The 18,846-nt window shown below is 51.4% G+C and overlaps 1 protein-coding gene across 4 annotated transcripts in view; it reads left to right on the plus strand.

The window, feature by feature from the left end:
* KANSL1 (KAT8 regulatory NSL complex subunit 1) overlaps positions 1-18,846 on the plus strand; it is a 1,100,309-nt gene that overhangs the window by 723,015 nt on the left and 358,448 nt on the right. For all 4 annotated transcript variants that reach the window (XM_069634095.1, XM_069634096.1, XM_069634094.1 and 1 more), the window contains one exon: positions 4,824-4,943. In XM_069634095.1, the coding sequence (XP_069490196.1) occupies positions 4,824-4,943 (120 nt within the window). The remainder of the gene's footprint in view (positions 1-4,823; positions 4,944-18,846) is intronic.

Raw genomic sequence — 18,846 nt, forward strand, 5'->3', positions numbered from 1 at the left:
CCTTTGGTGAACCCCTCAAGTCGACCTGTTTGCGACCGGAATCAACCAGAAGTGCGAAAGGTATTGCTCGAGGGAATTTCCCCCTAGAGGAGCCCTTGGGGACGCATTCGTGGTGGAGTGGAATTTCCCACTATTATATGCGTTCCCTCCGATTCCCGTCATTTATCATGTCATCGGGAGAGTGAGACGGTTCGGGAACCGCATGATCCTAATTGCTCCGGATTGGGCCAGGAGAACGTGGTACCCGGACCTTCTAGACATGTCCATCTCTCCCCCAGTACATCTTCCTCAGAGAGAGAGGACCTTCTCTCACAAATGAGGTGGACAGTTCTCCATCCAGAGGTCAAAATTCTCAACCTTTACGCTTAGGATCTGAAAGGATTGGGACATTCCAGATGACGTCATGGAGGTGTTGCTTTCGGCAAGAAGGCCAGTAACAAAGTCTCTTTACCGTTGGAAAAAGTTTTGCAACTGGTGCAGAGAAAATAATGTCGATCTTTTTCTATGTTCTATTCCGGAAGTACTGTCCTTCCTCCTGTCCCTAGCACATAAAGGTCTAAATGTTGGAACCATTAAAGGTTATCTTGCAGCGCATTCCAATTCAAGCGCTTGTCGGAAGAATGCTCCTATTTCAAAATTCGTTTGGTAGTGCAATTCTTAAAAGGACTCACCAATGTGTTTCCTCCTTATCCATTTCAAGTACCAGTTTGGGATCTCAATCTGGTCCTAAATTCTTAATGTTTGCTCCTTTTGAGCCTTAGCACACTTGTCCATTAAGATTACTGACATGGAAAACTGCTTTCCAAGTTGCTTGAACGTCTGCAAGAAGAGTGAGTGAATTCCAGGCACTATCTTCTGGGCCACCCTATACTGTGTTCCATAAGGATAAAGTTGTGTTAAGGGTTAAACCCTCATTTTTACCTAAGGTGGTGTCTGATTTTCATTTAAGTCTGAACATTGTCCTACCCGCATTCTATCCTCCACCTCATCCTAGTAAGGAGGAGGAAAGATTGCACAGGTTGGATCCAAAAAGAGCTTTAAGCTTTTACATCTCTAGGCTTTCCAAGCAGTGGACAATCCACTGTTCACCGGCTACACCGGAAGGAAATTGGGTCAATTGGTGTCAAAACAAACCATATCACTGTAGATTTTTCCAGGTTATTGCCACTTCCAACTCTCGCAAGCCTGATATCGGTCTCCCGGCACAATCTACACAGTGCAAAATCAATAGTGAAAGGGGAAAAACAGAACTGAGGCCAACGGGCGCCACGCGTGCTACGTATAGACCCGATGACGTCACCCTTGACGGAGGCCTTTGAGGGACCATCGACTCGATGACACCGACGCACAGCGCCCTCTGCCGAATACTTTTCCCAAAGCAGCTAAAGCTGTATGGAATACATCCAAGATGAGGAATACGTTGGAGGAACATCCAATCGAAAGAACGTTACCAGTTGGTAAGTAACTAGTTCATCTGGTGTGAAGGAGAAAAGAACTTGCAACCAACCCACCCATCCCGAGAAGTTATACTGCCAAAGTCCCCATTGTCCTTACTAGCCTTCTTCAAAATACCCACCCTTTGCCAAACATCAATTTAACACTAGATTGGATATAATATTGAAGTCGGCTCAGCCAAGCCACGTGAAAATCTGTCCCAGGAAGCGCATTTGGTCCACATTGGGTGCATATAGTGCGGCTAGTATGACCCTAAACCCTTCATGTTGTCCCTTAATCGCCAGGAACTGAACCCCAAACCCTTCTTAACCTGAATCTCTGGCATCTGAAATGTTTCCCCCGGAAGAATGTCCACTCCTTCCTCCTTGTGGTCCTTATGTGAAACCCAAAAGACCCTCCCAATGTCCCGACTCTTTATCATGGTTTCCTTTTCCTTCTTGTAGTGGGTCTCATGCAGAAAGAGGACTGCCGGATGCTGCTTATGGAACATGTTTCTGATCAGGGATCTCTTCTTCTGAGGGTTGAGCCGTTTTACATTGAGTGGCAACCTTTAGCTTAGTCATAGCCCCTCTTCACTGGTTGTTACTCAAAACACCTGCCCCATTGGTTAGTCCCCCCCCCAAACCTCCACTGTGAGCTAGTACCTGAGATCCTCCCCCCCCCCCCACTGCCCCTTCCCCTGCATAAACTCCCTCCCGTACAAACAAGCAGCCCACCCCACCTGAGGTGTTTGACCGTGTGGCCCAAAGATCATGTTAACACCAGCCCAACCATCAGAGATGCAACCCCTGACCTGATACCAGTAATTACTACGTCAACTCTTTTCCAAGCAGCCCTAGGTCTCCGCCTATCTATCCCTGCGCTGCCTGACAAGATCTCGCCACAATTATCCCTCCTCACCTCACCAAATAAACCCTGCCCCAACTCCCTGTGCGCCCACCACTCTAATGCAATGTTCAGCAAAGAATCAACTTACTCATACCCTTTCCTCCATCCTTGTGTACAGGATCCTTTGGCAGCGAACAATCGAGCTTCCCCCACCGGCATCCTCACCTCAGTCCCTTTTTCTGCACCAATGGTGTCAGACCTGGCAGCTAGGTGCAGAGACTTCTTTGAACTTTCTGGTTGCTCCCTGTCGTTTTGTTTTTTAATACTTATTTTCCGTTCGGTGCCTCGCCTCGCGAATGTCAGCTGCAGGAGGATTCACAAGATGTGCATTCTGTGACCGCTTGTTCCCGACCATGGACCCCCATGCACTCTGTTTTGAGTGCCTCAGGCCCACTGCTGGGACGCGTGCGCGGTTTGCAGCACTCTGGGTCACTGGGTATTGAAGAATCCGTTCTCTTTGGAGGGAGATCTTCCACACTTCTTCATAGAATAGTGTATTGAGGTTCCGTCCTCAAGACAGCATTGCAGTTTATCAAGTATCAGGCTTCCCGGCCCCAAGACTTCCAATTGCCAACTTTTACTTGGTTTCAATGATGAACACAATTCCAGATCAATACTACTACTGGATTGAAATAGCAGTTCACTTATAATACCCCTTCTTGGTTTACTTAATGTCCTTGGTTTTCACAATGGAGCGTTTCCTGGTCTAGGAGCAGTTGTCAGTGCACCCATCACAGGTCTCGCAACCAGGAACCCTGGGCTCTTCAGCCTACCCAGGTTCTTCTGTATCTGCCCCTGTGTACAAGTTCACGCTCGGCTGCTTCTTGTCGGCCTCTTGGCTTTATATGAAGGTTCACTCTCGCTTGGCATCTCGTGGTTAGCTTCTTGGATTTGCCACATGGTGTCGCAACTCTGTTTGTAAGTCTTTGGCCTTGCTGTACTGCATGCATGTACAAGATTCACTTCTTGGTGGTTTTATTTCTTCCCCACCTTTCCGTCAAACTACTCTTGCAAACTTTGTGTCTTTATTATTGCATACATTTTTTTTCAAAATGGGCAACTTTCCCTTCATCTGTTAACGGATAGCAGCTTTGCCCATAAAGTTTCCGTTCAGTTCGGCATTCAATATTCATTATGATTTACTTTGCCGCTTCATTTCCATGCAACCCGTGACTTCGGATTTGTTTCACTCTGTGCATGCTTTTGTGCTCATTCGGCATTGGTTCCGCTTACACACAGCCCCCTCGTAGCGCCCTGGTTACTAGTGGTGAACCCTTTCACTCAGCGGTCTCCCGCAGTCCTGTTGGGCAGCTGCGATGGATCTCATATGCTCCGCCCGCTGGGTTGCCTTAACTGCAAGCCTCGCTTGCACCTTTTGTTGCTTCTGTGTTGGCTGGCAGCCCCGCTTCTGTCCCGCAGATGCTTGCTGCGGCATGCTTTATTTTTCTTTGTTTGCAGCTCCAGCTGTGTTTCCCCGACCACTGACGCTCCCGCACCGATGGAATTCCAATGGCCCAACTTCTCCTAGGCTCCCCAGGTCTTTGGGGTTGTCTGCCGGCATCCTGGCTTTCCTGCAGGACCCACCACGGCTGCCTTTTCTCGAGCAGGATCCCCTGATGGTCTCTCCCACGCAGGCGCCTGCCTGTTGCTGGTCTTCTGGCGGCTCTTTTCCTCTCTTCTTATACACCTGTAACCACTTAACAGGTTGCATGTACAAGTTCTTAAATGGTCTTGCCTTACTGTATTCAGATGGACATGCCTGACCTTCATAGTACTCTGCAGGTATCTTCCTCGTCCCAGTACTAGAGTGGTGAAATGAGTTACTAGTGTTCACTTCTCCTAGTCGCCTCTTCCTCGTCCCAGTACTGTAATCAGAAGAATGTGGGAAAATGAGGAGATTATTTTACAATAGCCCATAAAGGCAAGGGGAGGGTTAGGTTGGTTCTCAAAATGGAAAGGGAGCTTCCATGTCTTGCCTGTGGGTACCCTCTTCCCAATCCCCAAGGACCCTCCACCCAGGTGACCCTCCCTCGCTTCTCCACCCCCATGGTCAGGATCCAAAAGCAATGGCTTTTCCCTGCCCACCTGAGAAGAGAATCCAGGGGTAGTAGGAGTGAGTATAGCCTTGCTTTTTCACATTGGAAAAACTGTAAATATGAGCTTGGACCGATTTTAGGGAGTATTAGCTTATTGCATGCTTTATGCTACTAGGATGTATCTGGTGAGCTGCTAAACTAATTATTAAATGCTGAATCTGTTATGGTTCACCTAAAGAAAAGGTGCTTCAGAGTGTCAAAAGGTTCGTTATCCAAAGCCTACCCGGCCAGGAGTACAGTGATTTAATACAGGTAAGTTACTTAATTTGACTTTATTTTTTAAAATTTTTTACTGCAAATATTTGCTTAAGTCATGCATGAGAAATAGATGGTGTGGCGAGGAGGTCAACTTGGGTAAACTGGTTCTATATTTCTTTGTTTTAGGGCTTGATTGTTCTTGGAGAAGCACCTCCACAGGATCCCGTGACAGATCGCAGGCATCACCTTGGTACAGAGGCTAAAGTTGAGAGTTCCCTGACATTACCTCTTGGAGCAGATAGATTGGTAAGTATTCGAGCTGTGCTGGGGAAAAGTTGATTCTTGGTAGCTGCAGAGTATTGTTTATGAAGTTTTCGAAGTCCGAAAACGCATGTCGACAATGCGTACTTGTAATTCTATCCCTAGTGTGAAGTGCACTCTACCCATGATCCTTCACGCATCAAGGTCCGTGTCCACTGTACCCATGATCCTTCACGCATCGAGGTTCTTCAAATTATTTGTTTTTCCACCATCGCGATTAGTCTCATCAGAGTCCCGAAGCAAAGCTGCTTTGGAGTGAATTAATTTTTTTTCTTCCTTAGCGGTTACCGTTTGCAGCATTGCGATGGCTGACCTTTGGAGACTGAAACCGACGTTTGGTCCAGCGACAGGATCTGCCTACACCTGGCTTCAGCCTACCAGTAGGGAGAGGGGTGGGGGGAGGCTGATCCTTTCTACCTGGAGAATGCCTACTTTCAATCCCTATTTCTACTGCTCTTGACTCGCTGCATTTTTTTTCTCCACTTTCCACCATGGAGCGCACTCCGGACAAAATGTGAACTAAGTGCAGTCGAAAGTTTCCGTAGAAGGATACCCATAGAATGTGCAACTACTGCCTTCCCTGCAATCACCTAGAGTCTCGCTGCACATTTTGCAAGTTCTTCAGACCCAAAACTCTTAGAGCGTCAAACACAGCAGTGGGCGGCGCACACCATGATGGAGGAGTCGGAAACCGCCACAGAACTCTGAGCCAGAAGATACCACGAGGGAACGATCCGGCTCCCACGAGCCTGCCCCAGCACGGAAAGGCAGTCGCAGCGCAATGCTATGGGGAGAGCCTTGGACAATGATGGCGCACAGGCACGCACTCTACACCTAAGCACATGCCCCAAGGCTGCTCCTCGACTGAAGTGTTGAAGAAGGCCCCATCCTGGCGGTCGGTGCATCTCTACCTACCACCGCCAAAGAAGCCCGCTTTGGTTCTGCAACCGCGTTTACCACAAGGCGAAAAGGAGAAAATACCAGCAAAACCTGTGCACATACCTCATTCGGCGGATCAGGCGGGGACGCCGAAACATCTGTCTAAAAAAAAAATAACCACAAGAAGCATCATACCCATAAGAGACATGCTACTGGTGCCTCTGAATACTATGCAGAGGCCCATTCTTCTTTTCATCTCTGCAGAAAAAATGTCCAAGGGAGAGCCCAGTAGATACTCCTAGAGCAGATCCTAGACACATTCCTGTTGCTACACCAAGTTTCCTCCATCCTTGTGGGCGTCCCCCAACATGGGAACGGGACCGGAACCTTTGGCAGCGAAAAAAATTAGCTTCCCCTTTAAATTTAGTTTAGCGTGCAGAGGCGTGAGAATGCCCCACCCTCTGGCACCTCAGCCCAGTCCCTTTTTCTGCACAAACGGTGTCAGACCTGATCCCCGTTTGTTGTTCAATTCTTATTCCACTTCCCTTTGGTGCCTCACCTCCCTGGAGCATGTCGGCTGCAGAAGGATTCGAGAGATGTGCCCTTGCGACCACTTGTTCTCGGCCTTCAGACCCCACCCCACCCCTCCCCTCCCCTCCTCTTAGACTTTTTAGTTGGGTACAAAGTCTCCTCCATGCCATTGGCTTTAGGATCAGACAAAGCTCCCACCGGTCCAGTTAGTTCATATAAATCGTAGCCCAGGGAATGCGAAGCCACTCTCTCTCCTCCCAGACCAAACGGGCAACCAGGTTAGAGTGGAAATGACTGACGAAATGATCGGCTCCAAAGTCTGGGAAGGCCACATGATCCATATCACCTGTGTGTGACAAACGAAGAGCTGGAATGGGAGAAAAGATGATCAAATGTTTCCCTCTGTTCAGCGCGCAGTCTCCACAGATGTTTGGGATAGAGAACCAGCCCAAAATAAGTAGCTAGGAGCCCAAGAGGTTTAGGTGCTACTCAGTGGGCACACTAGGAGTTGTAACAGTCAGAGCAACATGCCAATGGTGTGTAGTAATGTTATTTGGCATTTATATAGCGCTCTATCTATCATTGGTATGATCTCAAAGCGCTGTTAGGTTGAACGCCCTCGGGACAGTGGTCCTGGTCAATTTAGAGAATAGGTGTTGTAGGGTGCTTGGGTGCACCAAGTATGTGGGCAGCTGATGTAATTGCCTGATGGTAGCTGCCACACCCAATACATCATAGTATTTGGGTGTGGTAGTATTGATATCAGTTAAATGTATGCAGTCTGGCGGGTGAACACCAAGACTGGGTTCTGGCTGCTTTGGGCCTGTAGGACGCTTGTGTGCAGCTAAGCCAATTATTCATGGGATATAGCTGCATTTTATTAGAATGATGAGGTGTATGTGTTCATATGTGAGCAGCTAGGCTGAATTATCGAGGGGTATAGCTGCACTCTAATTGAGTGATGGTGTATAGAAGAGAGTAAGCATAGTGATGTGGGATGGGATAGTTTGGGTTGAGATGAGATCTAAATCATAGGCAACTATATTACACAACAATCTTGGGCGGCACTTTCTAGTTGTGAGTCGAAAGAGTGAAAGCAATTCTCATTGTGCGGCGGACGCAAGTGAGTCACAGTGCTATGTCAGGGGTACTTTCAAGATGGGAGTTAAGTAGCCTTCTAGATGGGAATCAATCTTGCAAGAACAATTCTTAAGCGTGTAGATAAATCACAGTATCATCATAGCCTGCACCTCTAGATTTGAGTTAATTGCAACAAGATCAGTTCTAGGAGAATGGCGCGGGCAGGCGACGCTGACTAATAAATTCACAAGAAGGTCACAGTGGGCACACTCCAGGTTTGGTTCAACGCAATGCCAATAATTTCTAACATTTTCGAAGTGTGAGTGAAGGCAAGGTTAGCAATTTCCAGCAGTTTCCTGACTCCAAAGCAGACCATACATTTGCAGTACTACCGCAGTATGATAGCTGGATTTTGAGAATCCTGAGTGGTGGTGAGGGGCCTAGATCTCATTATATAGCACTTTTCACCATACAAAAGACAAAGAAGTAGGCCACACCTAAATTTCAGTCTTCTGCAAAGTTGTGAAGAGGTTTAATGGATTACGTTTCACCATATACCAGACCACGATGGATGCTATACCCAGATATGAGAGTTCTGTAGAGTGAGAGAAGGGTCTTGGTTCTACAATAGGGGTCTTCACAACACAAGACAGACTGAGGTCACACCTAGATTCGAGAGTCCTGCAGAGCGGGAAAGAGGCCTAGGTATCCTAATAAATTACGTTTCGCCATACCACAGGCAAAGGGGGGGGGGCTATATCTAGGTTTGAGTGTCCATGTTAGATAATATTCAGTTCCATCCAAGTGTGGCACAGCCAGCACTCAAAATCCTGTTAGATGGCAGGAGGCCAATGTCCACTAATACTATCCAAGCATGGCATTTACTTAACATTCACAATTCTACATGTGGCATTTGTCAACGTTCACAACTCTATCCAAGTGCGGCACCTGCTAACATTCACAATTCTGAGAGAGGTATTTACTTAACGTTCACATTTTTATCTACATGCGATGTAGGCTAATGGTAACGGTTCTAGGTATGAGTGATTTTAGCGATCTTTGCTTGGCAGGTTATGTTCTTGGGTAAGGTAAAGTAGAGTGGCAGGGCTTTTTGGAGTAGAGTGATTGCTCTACTCCCCACCAATGCCACACTTACTTTTTTGAAGCTGCTGGTTGACGGCTGGCCATTGGCTTCCACGGCAGTCACATCTTGGAGCCGCCCCTAGCCTTGGAGCCCTTAGCCGCAGGGTCTGCCGGTCAGAGGGCTGCCCTGACAAGGTGGGTTAAAGTGCCTAGGCAGCAGATCGGGGGAAGGGGGAGGCGGGAGAAAGACCAACAGGAAGTGGGTGTGGGGCTGGGGGAGGGATTGCAGGGGGTGCGTGGCAAGGCTGGGGGAGGCATATGTTATTTAAAAAATTAGCACAGAATGGCCCGGGAGGGTCAAAAAGGTAAAGATACTCACCTCAGATGATTTGTCAATGGACTCAGAAATCCTCATTAATGAAATTGCCACTTATGATAACCGAGGAAAATTGGGCGAAAGTTAGCCGGACAAGGAGGATCAGCTGTGGGTTTCTTGAGAAGAGGATGCACAAGGGATTGCCTCAGAGGGGGAGGGGAAGGATCTTCAGGCAAAGGAATGGTTGCAAATATTGGCAGGGGCCGGACCAAGGGTGTCGATGTGGTCCTTGATAATTTTAGAGGAACAGGGATGAACCTGTTTTGACGAGGTTTTCATAGATCAGACTTGTCTAGCAACCTCATCCGGGGAGAAAATAGGAAAGGATGAGAAGGAGGGTGGGGGGTGGCTGAAGGAGGGTTGGCAAGCACAGACTGGGAGGGGCAGGGGAGGAGAGGGTGGACAGGATGTCCTGGGTTTTTGAGATGAAGTGAAAAGCAAGGGCATTGCAAAGAGCCTGGGAGGCAACATGAGGGGTACAGTCTGCAGCAGGGTTGGCCAGCTCCTTGCGGATTTTAGAGTTCGGCCGAGTTGTTAGATGCCGCAGAGACAGAGGCTTGAATGTGGACTTTCTTGTTGGCGTGGACAGAGTTGCTATTGCCTTTGGAACAGGCCAGTTTGTCAGTGGATTAACAAGAAGTCCTCCATTTCCTCTCAGCCGCCCTACACTTATGTTTAAGTGTAGCTAGGTCGGAGTCATACCAGGAATTGCTCTTGGCTTTGGACTTCAAACAGATCCTCATGACAGGGCCAAGAGCATCAAAAGTATCAAATTGGAGAGTAGAGCAGAGACAGGGCTGTGTCAGGATGTGGGACAGCCAGAGGTGGACGGGTGGTGGGAGAGAATGTGGCGGCGAAGGCCTCAACTGACACACGCTTCATGGGCCGGATGTCCGGGAAGGTAGGTGGCAATGTTGGGGTAGACTTGTCTTGGGGGAAGACAGGGGGAGATGAGATGAGGAGAGGAGATAATGATTGCTTCAGGAGAGTAGTGGTCAGAGGGATGGAGAGGGGGGGAGGGGACTAGAGAAGATCCAAGACATGTATGCCCTGCAGAGTTAGTCAGGCCAGAGGGGAGGGTTGATAGGAAGAGGGAGTCACAAGGTCACGGAAGAGTACAGAGAAGAAACAAGGAGCGTCTAAATGGATATTGAGGTCACGGAGGAGGAGTTTAGTAGAGGCCAGGAGGGAGGAGAGGTCCGCCCAGTCAGAGAAATTAGGTGATTTGACTGGGAGGCCGGTAGATGGTAGCCACAGTAAGAGAATGGGTAGGAGAGAGAGAGCGCCTACAGACAAGGCATTCAAAAGAGGAGTAGGTCTGAGTGGGAATGATAGAGGTAGGAATCTACTCGGCCTTCGCTGTCCTTGAAGGCGCTGAAGAACAGACTAGCCAGGTGGAGGGAGCTCTTCCAGAAGTTGCCTCCAGAGGATCTCAAGAACTTTGTGAAGCATTGTCCCAGGTATGGCTGATATTTTCCAGCGCACACCGCAAGGGAGACTCTTTCCCAGTTATTCTCCCGCGCAGGGGGGACTGGCCAGGTCCTTCCACCAGCAGGTGCACCGAGGTGGCTACAGCTATCGGGTCGAGGGGTCCTCGGATCCTCCCGGACGCAGTGTCGAGGGACCGTAAGGTTCTTGTCCCGGGCTTACACCCGAGGGCCGCTGCCCTTTTACTGGCGCAATGGCTGAGGGGCTACATACGAACACCGGCAATACGTCCACGGGGGGCACCTAAACGTAGCTCTACCGTCCCCTGGGTCGAGAGTGTGACACCTACCGGGCAGAGACTCGAGGAGGAGGGTAGGCCCAGTGATCTACACGCGAGAGTCTTAGACGAGGCTGGACCCAGCGGGCTGGACATCACATCGCAGACACGTGGCAGGCAGCTCGACAAAATGGCCGCTGCGCCAAACAGGAACACCCGTCCAACGCCATTCCACAAATTCGGTGAAGAATGAGTGTCAAGCTGGGACTGGTCGCAACCAAGTACGTGGCCTACAGTCTACCCTTCAAATGCGCAGGGCAACTTTCCCATGCGTCCATACGGACTGGGTATGCAGCAGCTCCAGCAGTCCCCCGCTACTCTCTTGGTACCCCCCACCACCTCTTCGGCCAGTGAGGAGGTGCTCTTCGACAAATTCCTCTGCCTCATGAGGTCTCCACAGATGGGGGCTATCATCAAGGATGCAGTTAGGGAAGCCCTCCCCGCCATGATAACGGCACCACTGACCCCGATGCAGCCGCTTCCACCAGCTCCACATCCAACTCTGCAACCTCCACCACCTCCTCAGCCTCCGGCTTCGGTCTCTGTACCCCAGCCTCCAGCTCCATCTACCCCTTCTCCTCCACAAGATCCTACAAATCCGCATGACACGAACGAGGAGGAGAATCCGGAAACGCCATCCTCTGCCAGGGCCTTCCATGAAAGTCTTGCGTGTCTGGCGGAGTACCTGGGCCTCCCTCAGCCAGAGGTCGAACAGCCGGCAAAGGGGGTTCTGGCTGAAGTCCTCACAAGACGCCCCTCTGCCAACACGGGATTCCACTGCAAATCGATGTAGTCTCCCAGACCAAGAAGGGTTGGCTCAAGCCCCACTCAGTCCAGCCGGTCAACCGACACCTGGATGCCAAATACAGGCTGCTGGAGGGGGACACACTCATGCTCTTGACCCATCCTCAGCCGCACTCCTCAGTGATCGCTGCGGTATCACTTAACTCCAAGCCTCAATTGTCCTCAGCCTCCTCCTCTGCTGTGCTGAGGCACGGAGGAGATGATCTTGGAGGCACCTGGGTCAGGCCAACGGAGATCCCATGCTGGCTGCCGCCAACCAAAGGTTATGGTGGGAAATTGCGGACCGCCTCCCTGAACTCCCCTCCCAATGCCAATCACGCTTTAAGGTGGGGCTAGCGGAGGCCAAGCTCATGGCGCATGACCTCATGGAATCCACAGTGGCTCATATCAATACCTCTGGCCATGCCATCTGCATTGCCATGGACATGAGGCGCACAGCCTGGCTCCAGGTGACGAACTTCAACCCGGACGTCCAGGAGTGCATCCTAAATCTACCGTTCGAGGGGGAGGGGGAGGGGGTAGGGTTGGGGGGACCTCTTCCTCGCCTCTACGGACGAAGAGCTGGACAAAAAGAACAGCTCACAAACAGCAAAGTCCTTGACCATTCTTACAAAGACCATGCCCAAATCGTACACCCAATCTCAGCAGCGCTCAGAACGGTCGTACATATGGAGCGTTGCGTGGCTTCCAGGAATGCAGATCCGGGCAGTTGGACCTCTCGCCGTCTCAGAGCGGGTGCAAACAAGAAAGGGGGGAGAAGTAAGGGCTTTTTCAAGTCCCCCTCCTCAGCCTCTGCCTCTGAGGGAAAGAAGGCATGACACGCCCCTTCGGGTCCACGTGTCTCCGGTGGCGGGCAGGCTTGCTCTCCATAAACATTTCTGATGTCTTCATTTCTTGGACGCCTGGATCCTCTCGGTAGTATCCACAAGGTTACGCCTACCCAGCCCAGCCTTTCCTCCCTCCTCCCATCCAGGTTGGGACTGCAAATCTTTTTATGGCAGAGATCTGGTCACTCGTAGAGAGACGGGCAGTGGAGGAAGTTCCAGCCTCCCAGCGAGGCTTTGGCTTCTACTACAGGATTTTCGCCATTCAGAAGAACCACCAGGCGGGCCTGAGAGTTGTGCTGGACCTTTCCACCCTCAACCTCTCCTTACCCCTGCAAGAATTAAAGATGGTTACGCCAGCTTTTATAGCAGAGACATTGGACAAGGGAGTTTGGATGTACTCCCTAGACTTGAAGGACGTGTACCTACACGTCCCAATTTGACAGCCCCATCGTTCTTTCCTACGGTTCAGAATCATTGTCTACCATTTCCAATACAAAGTCCTTCCGTTTGGCCTCATCTCGGCCCCCAAGGTCTTTACCAGGCTCATGAACACTGCAGCGGCCCTCCTCAAAGTGCAAGGCCTCCAAATCTACCCATACCGTGACGACTGGCTCGTCAGGGCTACATCTCAGGAGGCGGTTCACCACTCGTCCCATGCCCTTATGAACACTGCTGGACCTGGGCTTCTCGCTCAACCTCAAGTCACAGCTGTTCCCTACGCAGACTCTGACATTCCTGGGACTTATTTGGGACACATGCTCAGAGGGTTTTCCCGTCAGAAGACAAGATTTCTGCCATCAAGAGGGCCACTGCCCACTTCCTTAGCAGAGAAGTGACGTCGGCATGGTGGTACCAATATATCCTGGGTCTACTAGCGGCGGTTCTGTTAGCCGTGCTGCACACGAGACTAAGGATGAGAAGGATTCAGCTGCACTTTGCGGCCTCATGGAGTCAGGAACAGGGCTCACAATCCGAGATGATCAACGTTCCTCCTCTCCACCCGGACCTAACTTGGTGGTCCATGGACCGCAACCTACGGACGGGGCAAACCCTTTCGGCTGCCCTCTCCACAGGCCATCACCACAGAGTCCTCGCTCGAGGGCTGTTGAGCCACCGTGGACTATGTCTTGGTCCACGGCACCTGGACTCGACAGAAGCAGGAATACCACATCAATTGGTTGGAGCTGAACGGCATCTGGCTAGCGCTCAGAGCATTCCTCCCACTTCTCAAGGGCAAGGTTGTCCTCATCGAGACAGACGACTCCACCAGCATGTACTGTCAACATGCAGGGAGGCACCAGATCCCCTCTACTGTGTAGACAAGAAATCAACAGGTGGGAATGGGCCCAAGAAAACATCTACTTCCGGGCAGTCCACCTCCCGGGGAAAGCCAACCTGGAGGCAGACGGGCTCAGGAGGTTGGGAGCAGACAATTACGAGTGGCAATTAAACAACCTCGTTATTCATGAGCTCTTCAGCAGATGGGGTCCCCCCAGGTGGATCTCTTTGCCACCTGGCATAGCAAGAAGTGCCCTCAGTTCGCCTCCTGGCAGGGACAGGGCCCTGGTTCCTGGGCGACGCAATTCGAATCCAGTGGAACGGCATGACCGCATGCGCCTTCCCTCCCACTCCGCTGATTCAGAGTGATTTGCAAGATAAAGGAGTCTCACCAGCTCAATGTCATTCTAATAGCTCCATGGTGGCCGGCCAGGCCATGGTTCTCGGAACTGCTCAGCCTCTCAGAGATGCCTCAGTTTCACCTCCCGACGGGCCCAGCAAATCTTCTGGCGCAGCAGGGGAGCAGGGTCATCCACCCCGTGCCACAAACTAGCCCTCACAGTGTGGTTCCTGGGCAAATGCTAATGCACCTCAGCCTCTCCCAGGCCAGTCTGGAGATCATACAGGGCACAAGGAGCAAGGCTACCAGGGCCCAGTATAAGTGTAAATGGACGAGGCTCTGCCACTAGGCAGACGCCAAGGAAATCGACCCCCTGGCATGTACTTTGGACGACACGCTCGTCTTCTCGGTACACCTCGCCCGCTCAGGCGTGTTGGTGGACACCTGCCGCATTTACCTGGCAGCCATTGTGGCCTACAGGAACTGAGGAAGGGGTCTTCTTCTCCTCCTCTAATCCGTTTGTCAAACACTAGACGGGGCTTGCAAGGCTCTACCCCCCATCAGGAAGCCATACCCTGTGTGGGACTTGAACATAGTCCTTGCCGCCCTGGCGCACAAACCGTTCGAGCCAATGGCATCTGCTGACATCAGGCTGGTCACCATCAAACCGGCCTTACTGGTAGGCCTCACCTCGGCTCGAAGAGTCAACGAGATCCAGGCGCTCGTTGCCTCAGAACCATTTACTACCTTTCACAAGGACAAAGTAGTCCTGCAGACGCACCCAGCATTTCTGCCTAAGGTGCCATCTGGGGACTGAGGTGTGGCGCTGGAGGCTGGAGTCAGGGCAGTGCATGCTCCCAGGGATGCTCCCTGCGTGCCTCTAAATTTAATGGGGAAGAAGGTTTTATCTAGTGAAAAAGGTTCTGTTTCCTGTCCCTTGGAAGGGACGCCCATGTAGTATGGAGGAAAGGGACTATGGACTAATAAGAGTATGTTAGTCACTACGATGAATAACTTATAATTACTCCTACATCCCGTCCCCTTTACTCCATACTGTATGGGCGTCCCTCGCTAGGGATGGGAGATGGAACCTTTTTCACCGGAAAAATCATCTTCCCCCTTTAAATTTAGATGCACGTGGGGGCACGGACCTGGGAGCATATGCTCCCCTGGCTCAGCCCACCGGTGCCACTCCCCAGTCCTCTTTTTCGCATCGACAGGAACGGACCGCTTTCTCCAGCGCTCCTGGGTTAGACCTCTGGCGTAGTTTCTCTTGTCTTTAATCAGGTACCTCTGTCATCTGGCGCCATGCTACTCCTTGACGCACCACAACTGTATTTCTGATACTCGTACGTCCCGTCCCCTTTCCTCCATACTTGTGGGACATTCCATCCTTTGGGACGGGATTGGAGCGATTTTGTTAAAAAGCATCAAAATTTTAAATGTTTTGTCGTCCATCTCTTTATGCGGGGTACCGCACGCGGCCGTAAATCCGCCCTCATGTGCTACGCCCTGCCCTTCAGTCCTTTTCTCCGCACGGTCGGGGCTGGACGCACTTGCATGACCAGGGAATTTTTTCTGTTTCCTGTTCTTCTCCGGTTCTGCGGTCGCTTAGTCCTCCGTCTTTGCCGGACCATCTGGGATTTGTCTCGTGTTCTTTGTGAACGTCGCCTCGCTAGGGCAGATCCCTATTCTCTCTGCTTGGAGAGTCTCGTGCCAAACCACTGCTGGGATTCATGCTTCTACTGCAATTCCCTTTCTGTCTGGGCACTCCGCCGTCGTCTTCGGTGGGAGGACGTCTTTCAGCGTGTTCCTCCACCTCACCTTCAGGTTTTCATGGACAAAAAGAAGAGATGCCCGGTAAGTACCTTACTTTTTAGGGCACCCTGGCCAGGGGACTCCTTCCCGAGGTTGTCTCGGTCCGGGAGGGGCTTGAGCAGCTCTACCACCAGGGTTTCCCCTGAGGTGCCTTGCGGGCCTAATCGGCGTTCCAGACTTTTCTCTGAGGGTTCCCACGTCAGACCTGCCAAGACCGGACCACGTTCTGAGGTTCACCTGGCAGGTGCTAAACTTCAGCCCAGTTCAACTGAGGCTTTGGACACCGGGGTTCGCTCCGAGGTCTGTTTCTGGAGTTTTCGACACAGACACCAGAGCACGCCCTGAAGCCTACTTTTCTGGAGCTTTCTGTACCACCGCTTGAGCATACCGGGACGAAACCCGAGGTTCCTCTTTTTGAGGCTAAGGTCCGTACCGACAAAACTGAGAGACCTGCCCCTAGGGTCTTGTCTGTAAGGGGGATGCCTCGGCATTCCTACACTCAGGGTCGCAGTGATGCCGGTTCTGTGGAGGGGTCAAAGAGGGCTGTCGTAGACCGTAACTGCTCTGTTACAGGCTCTGCTAAGGCTCCTCCTCTGGAGGCTTATTTTGGTGCCACCTCCAAGATGTCCAGTAAACAAACCAGACCCCCCAGTACCGGCTCTGCCGAGGATCCTTGTGTCAAGGCTAAGGTGTTACTTAAGTCCCCTGACCAGCCTTAGGAGACGATTGCCTCATCTACACATGTGACGCAGTTCTCTTCAGGCATTGACAAAATTGTGCCTCGTCCATGGTCGCCATTTTGGATTCTTCCCTTACACCTACGTTCTCGATGGTGAGTGCTGGGACTCTTACTTTTGGGGCTGTGCAGCCTTTTTCACCTCAGGTGAAAGGTAAAAATCAGTTCCGCCCTTATGACTGGCGTGCTCGGATGCCGCTGCCACATACTGTCTCGCTTCCGCCTACTTCTGCTCCACTGGTCTATGCAGACCTGAATGGTGGGGGGGCCTTCCTGTCAACCATCCTCATTGCGTTCGTGGGGGTATGCCCCATATGAGATGCCTCTGCCTACCCCAGCGCCTAAGCCTTCATCAGAGGATGCATTTTTTTGGGAAATTTCAGAGGCTCATGCATTCTGACCCTATGATAGATTATTTTAAAGGTCTTTTCAAGGAAATCTACCCTGAAACTCCGGCTCCACCTTCAACCCCGGAGGCTCCTGCGGTGGTACCACCTCTTCCTTTTGGCCTGCCTCCAGCGCTTCCTCTCCTACACCGCTGTCTCTCGTAGAGAAGACACCTGTAGAACGGGATAGCACTTTAAAACCTGTGGCGGCTCAGCCGTCTGCTCCTGATTCGCTGGATGACTCTCGAGTAGATCAGGATAGCGATGAGCAGCCCCTCTCTCTGAGCATTCCGTGACCTGGCACTGGATATGATGGCCCTCCTCGACATTCCAGTACCTGTGGCCCCCGCTCCGCAGGAAGGGGTACTTTCAGGAGTGTTCACCTTGTCACCACAAGAGCGTACTGGCCTGTTCCGCCAGGAGGACATTTTGGCTGATGCCTGTAAGGTCTGGGATAAGTCCCACACCGGGCTGCATATCAATAAGAGAATCGATGGGCTTCACACCTCCGAGGAGATCGCCTTCGCGTTTTGTCAGCTCCCTTCCTCGATGTTGGTAGCTGCGGCCACGCTTCAATAGGAGCAGGCGTCTGCGACCTCTACGGCTGTGGCTCATATTCTCTCCAAGGAAGACAACATTTTGGACTCCTTGGGCAAGAAAGTCTGCCATCTCACCACTGCAACTTCGCCAAGCAAAAACTGAGCTGATCCTGGAGGCAGCTAATATGAAGCTATGGAAGGAGTTGGCTTATTTCCAGGAGTGTATTCATGCCAATAGGCTAGACGACTTCAAAGCAGGTTTGTCGGACGCCAGGGTGTTGGCACAAGATCTCCTGGAAGCTGTGGCACACCATGTGGATACCTCGGCTCGAGGCCTGGTGGTGGGAATTGACACCCTGGCAAGCTTGGTTCCATGCTACGAAATTTTTGAAGGAGGTGCAAAATAAAGTTCTAGACCTTCCCTTCGATGGCAGGAAATTGTTTGTCAGTCATCCGTAGAGGAATGGAACAAAGACCAAGGTGAGCACCCAAATCACCCTTGTCGGTCCTGGCAAAGGTCCCAGCTAATGCCCCTTATACACAGAGGTCAGGGTCTCGGTCTCAATCCGTCTCTGGCATCGGGGTTCCAGGACTGTGGGGGTGGGGGGGCGCAGGACTGAACCTCCGGTTGGCAGCACCCATTGAAAGCAGCAGCGTTGTGGGTTTTCCTCTCGCCCATCGGCCTCCTCTCCAGCGGCAAGTAGTCTCCCTGCCGACAAGTCTGCAAAATTATATTTTTTGTTGGCCGCACGAGACTCCGGTGGGAAGACTAATCTTGTCTCATCTGGAAACGTGGCAGATCATCACCGAAGACCAGTGGGTTTTGTCCATCGCTCGGGGCGGGCTTTCGCCTGCCACTCGCTTCTACCCCACCCTCAGAGCCGAGGTTCTGGTGCTTCTTGACCTCAGGGCGGTGGAACCTGTTCCCCTCTGGGAACAAGGAGAGGGCTTCTACTATTGTCTGTTCACGGTGCCCAAACGCAACCAGGCTGGCCCACGCACCATCCTTGACCTTTCCCATTTCAACCTTTCTCTTCCCCAATAGAAATTAAAGATGATCAGACCTTGCCAAATAAAGTCTTCTCTCCGGAAGGGTGACTGGCTCAGTGTAGTGGACCTTCAGGACTCGTATATGCACATCCTGGTATGGAGGCCGCATCAAAATATCTGCGGTTCTCCCTGGGAGGGCAGCACTTCCAGTTCCTGGTGCCCCCGTTTGGTCTCAGCCGGACGCTGCATGTCTTTATGAAGATGTCGGTCATCACAGCTTTCATTTGGCTACAGGGTGCAGCCCTTGTCCACTGACGGCTTTGAGCAATCTCCAGTCTCTCCTCCAGCTCCTGTTCCATCTTGGGCTGTCGGTAAACTGGCAGAAATCTTCCGTGACAGTCTCCCAAGACCTGATCTTCCTGGGTTTCTGTTGGAACACTATCGACTCCAGGGTGC

The sequence above is a fragment of the Ambystoma mexicanum genome, chromosome 13 (assembly GCF_040938575.1).
Source record: "Ambystoma mexicanum isolate Mex_15411 chromosome 13, UKY_AmexF1_1, whole genome shotgun sequence".
Lineage (NCBI taxonomy): Eukaryota > Metazoa > Chordata > Amphibia > Caudata > Ambystomatidae > Ambystoma > Ambystoma mexicanum.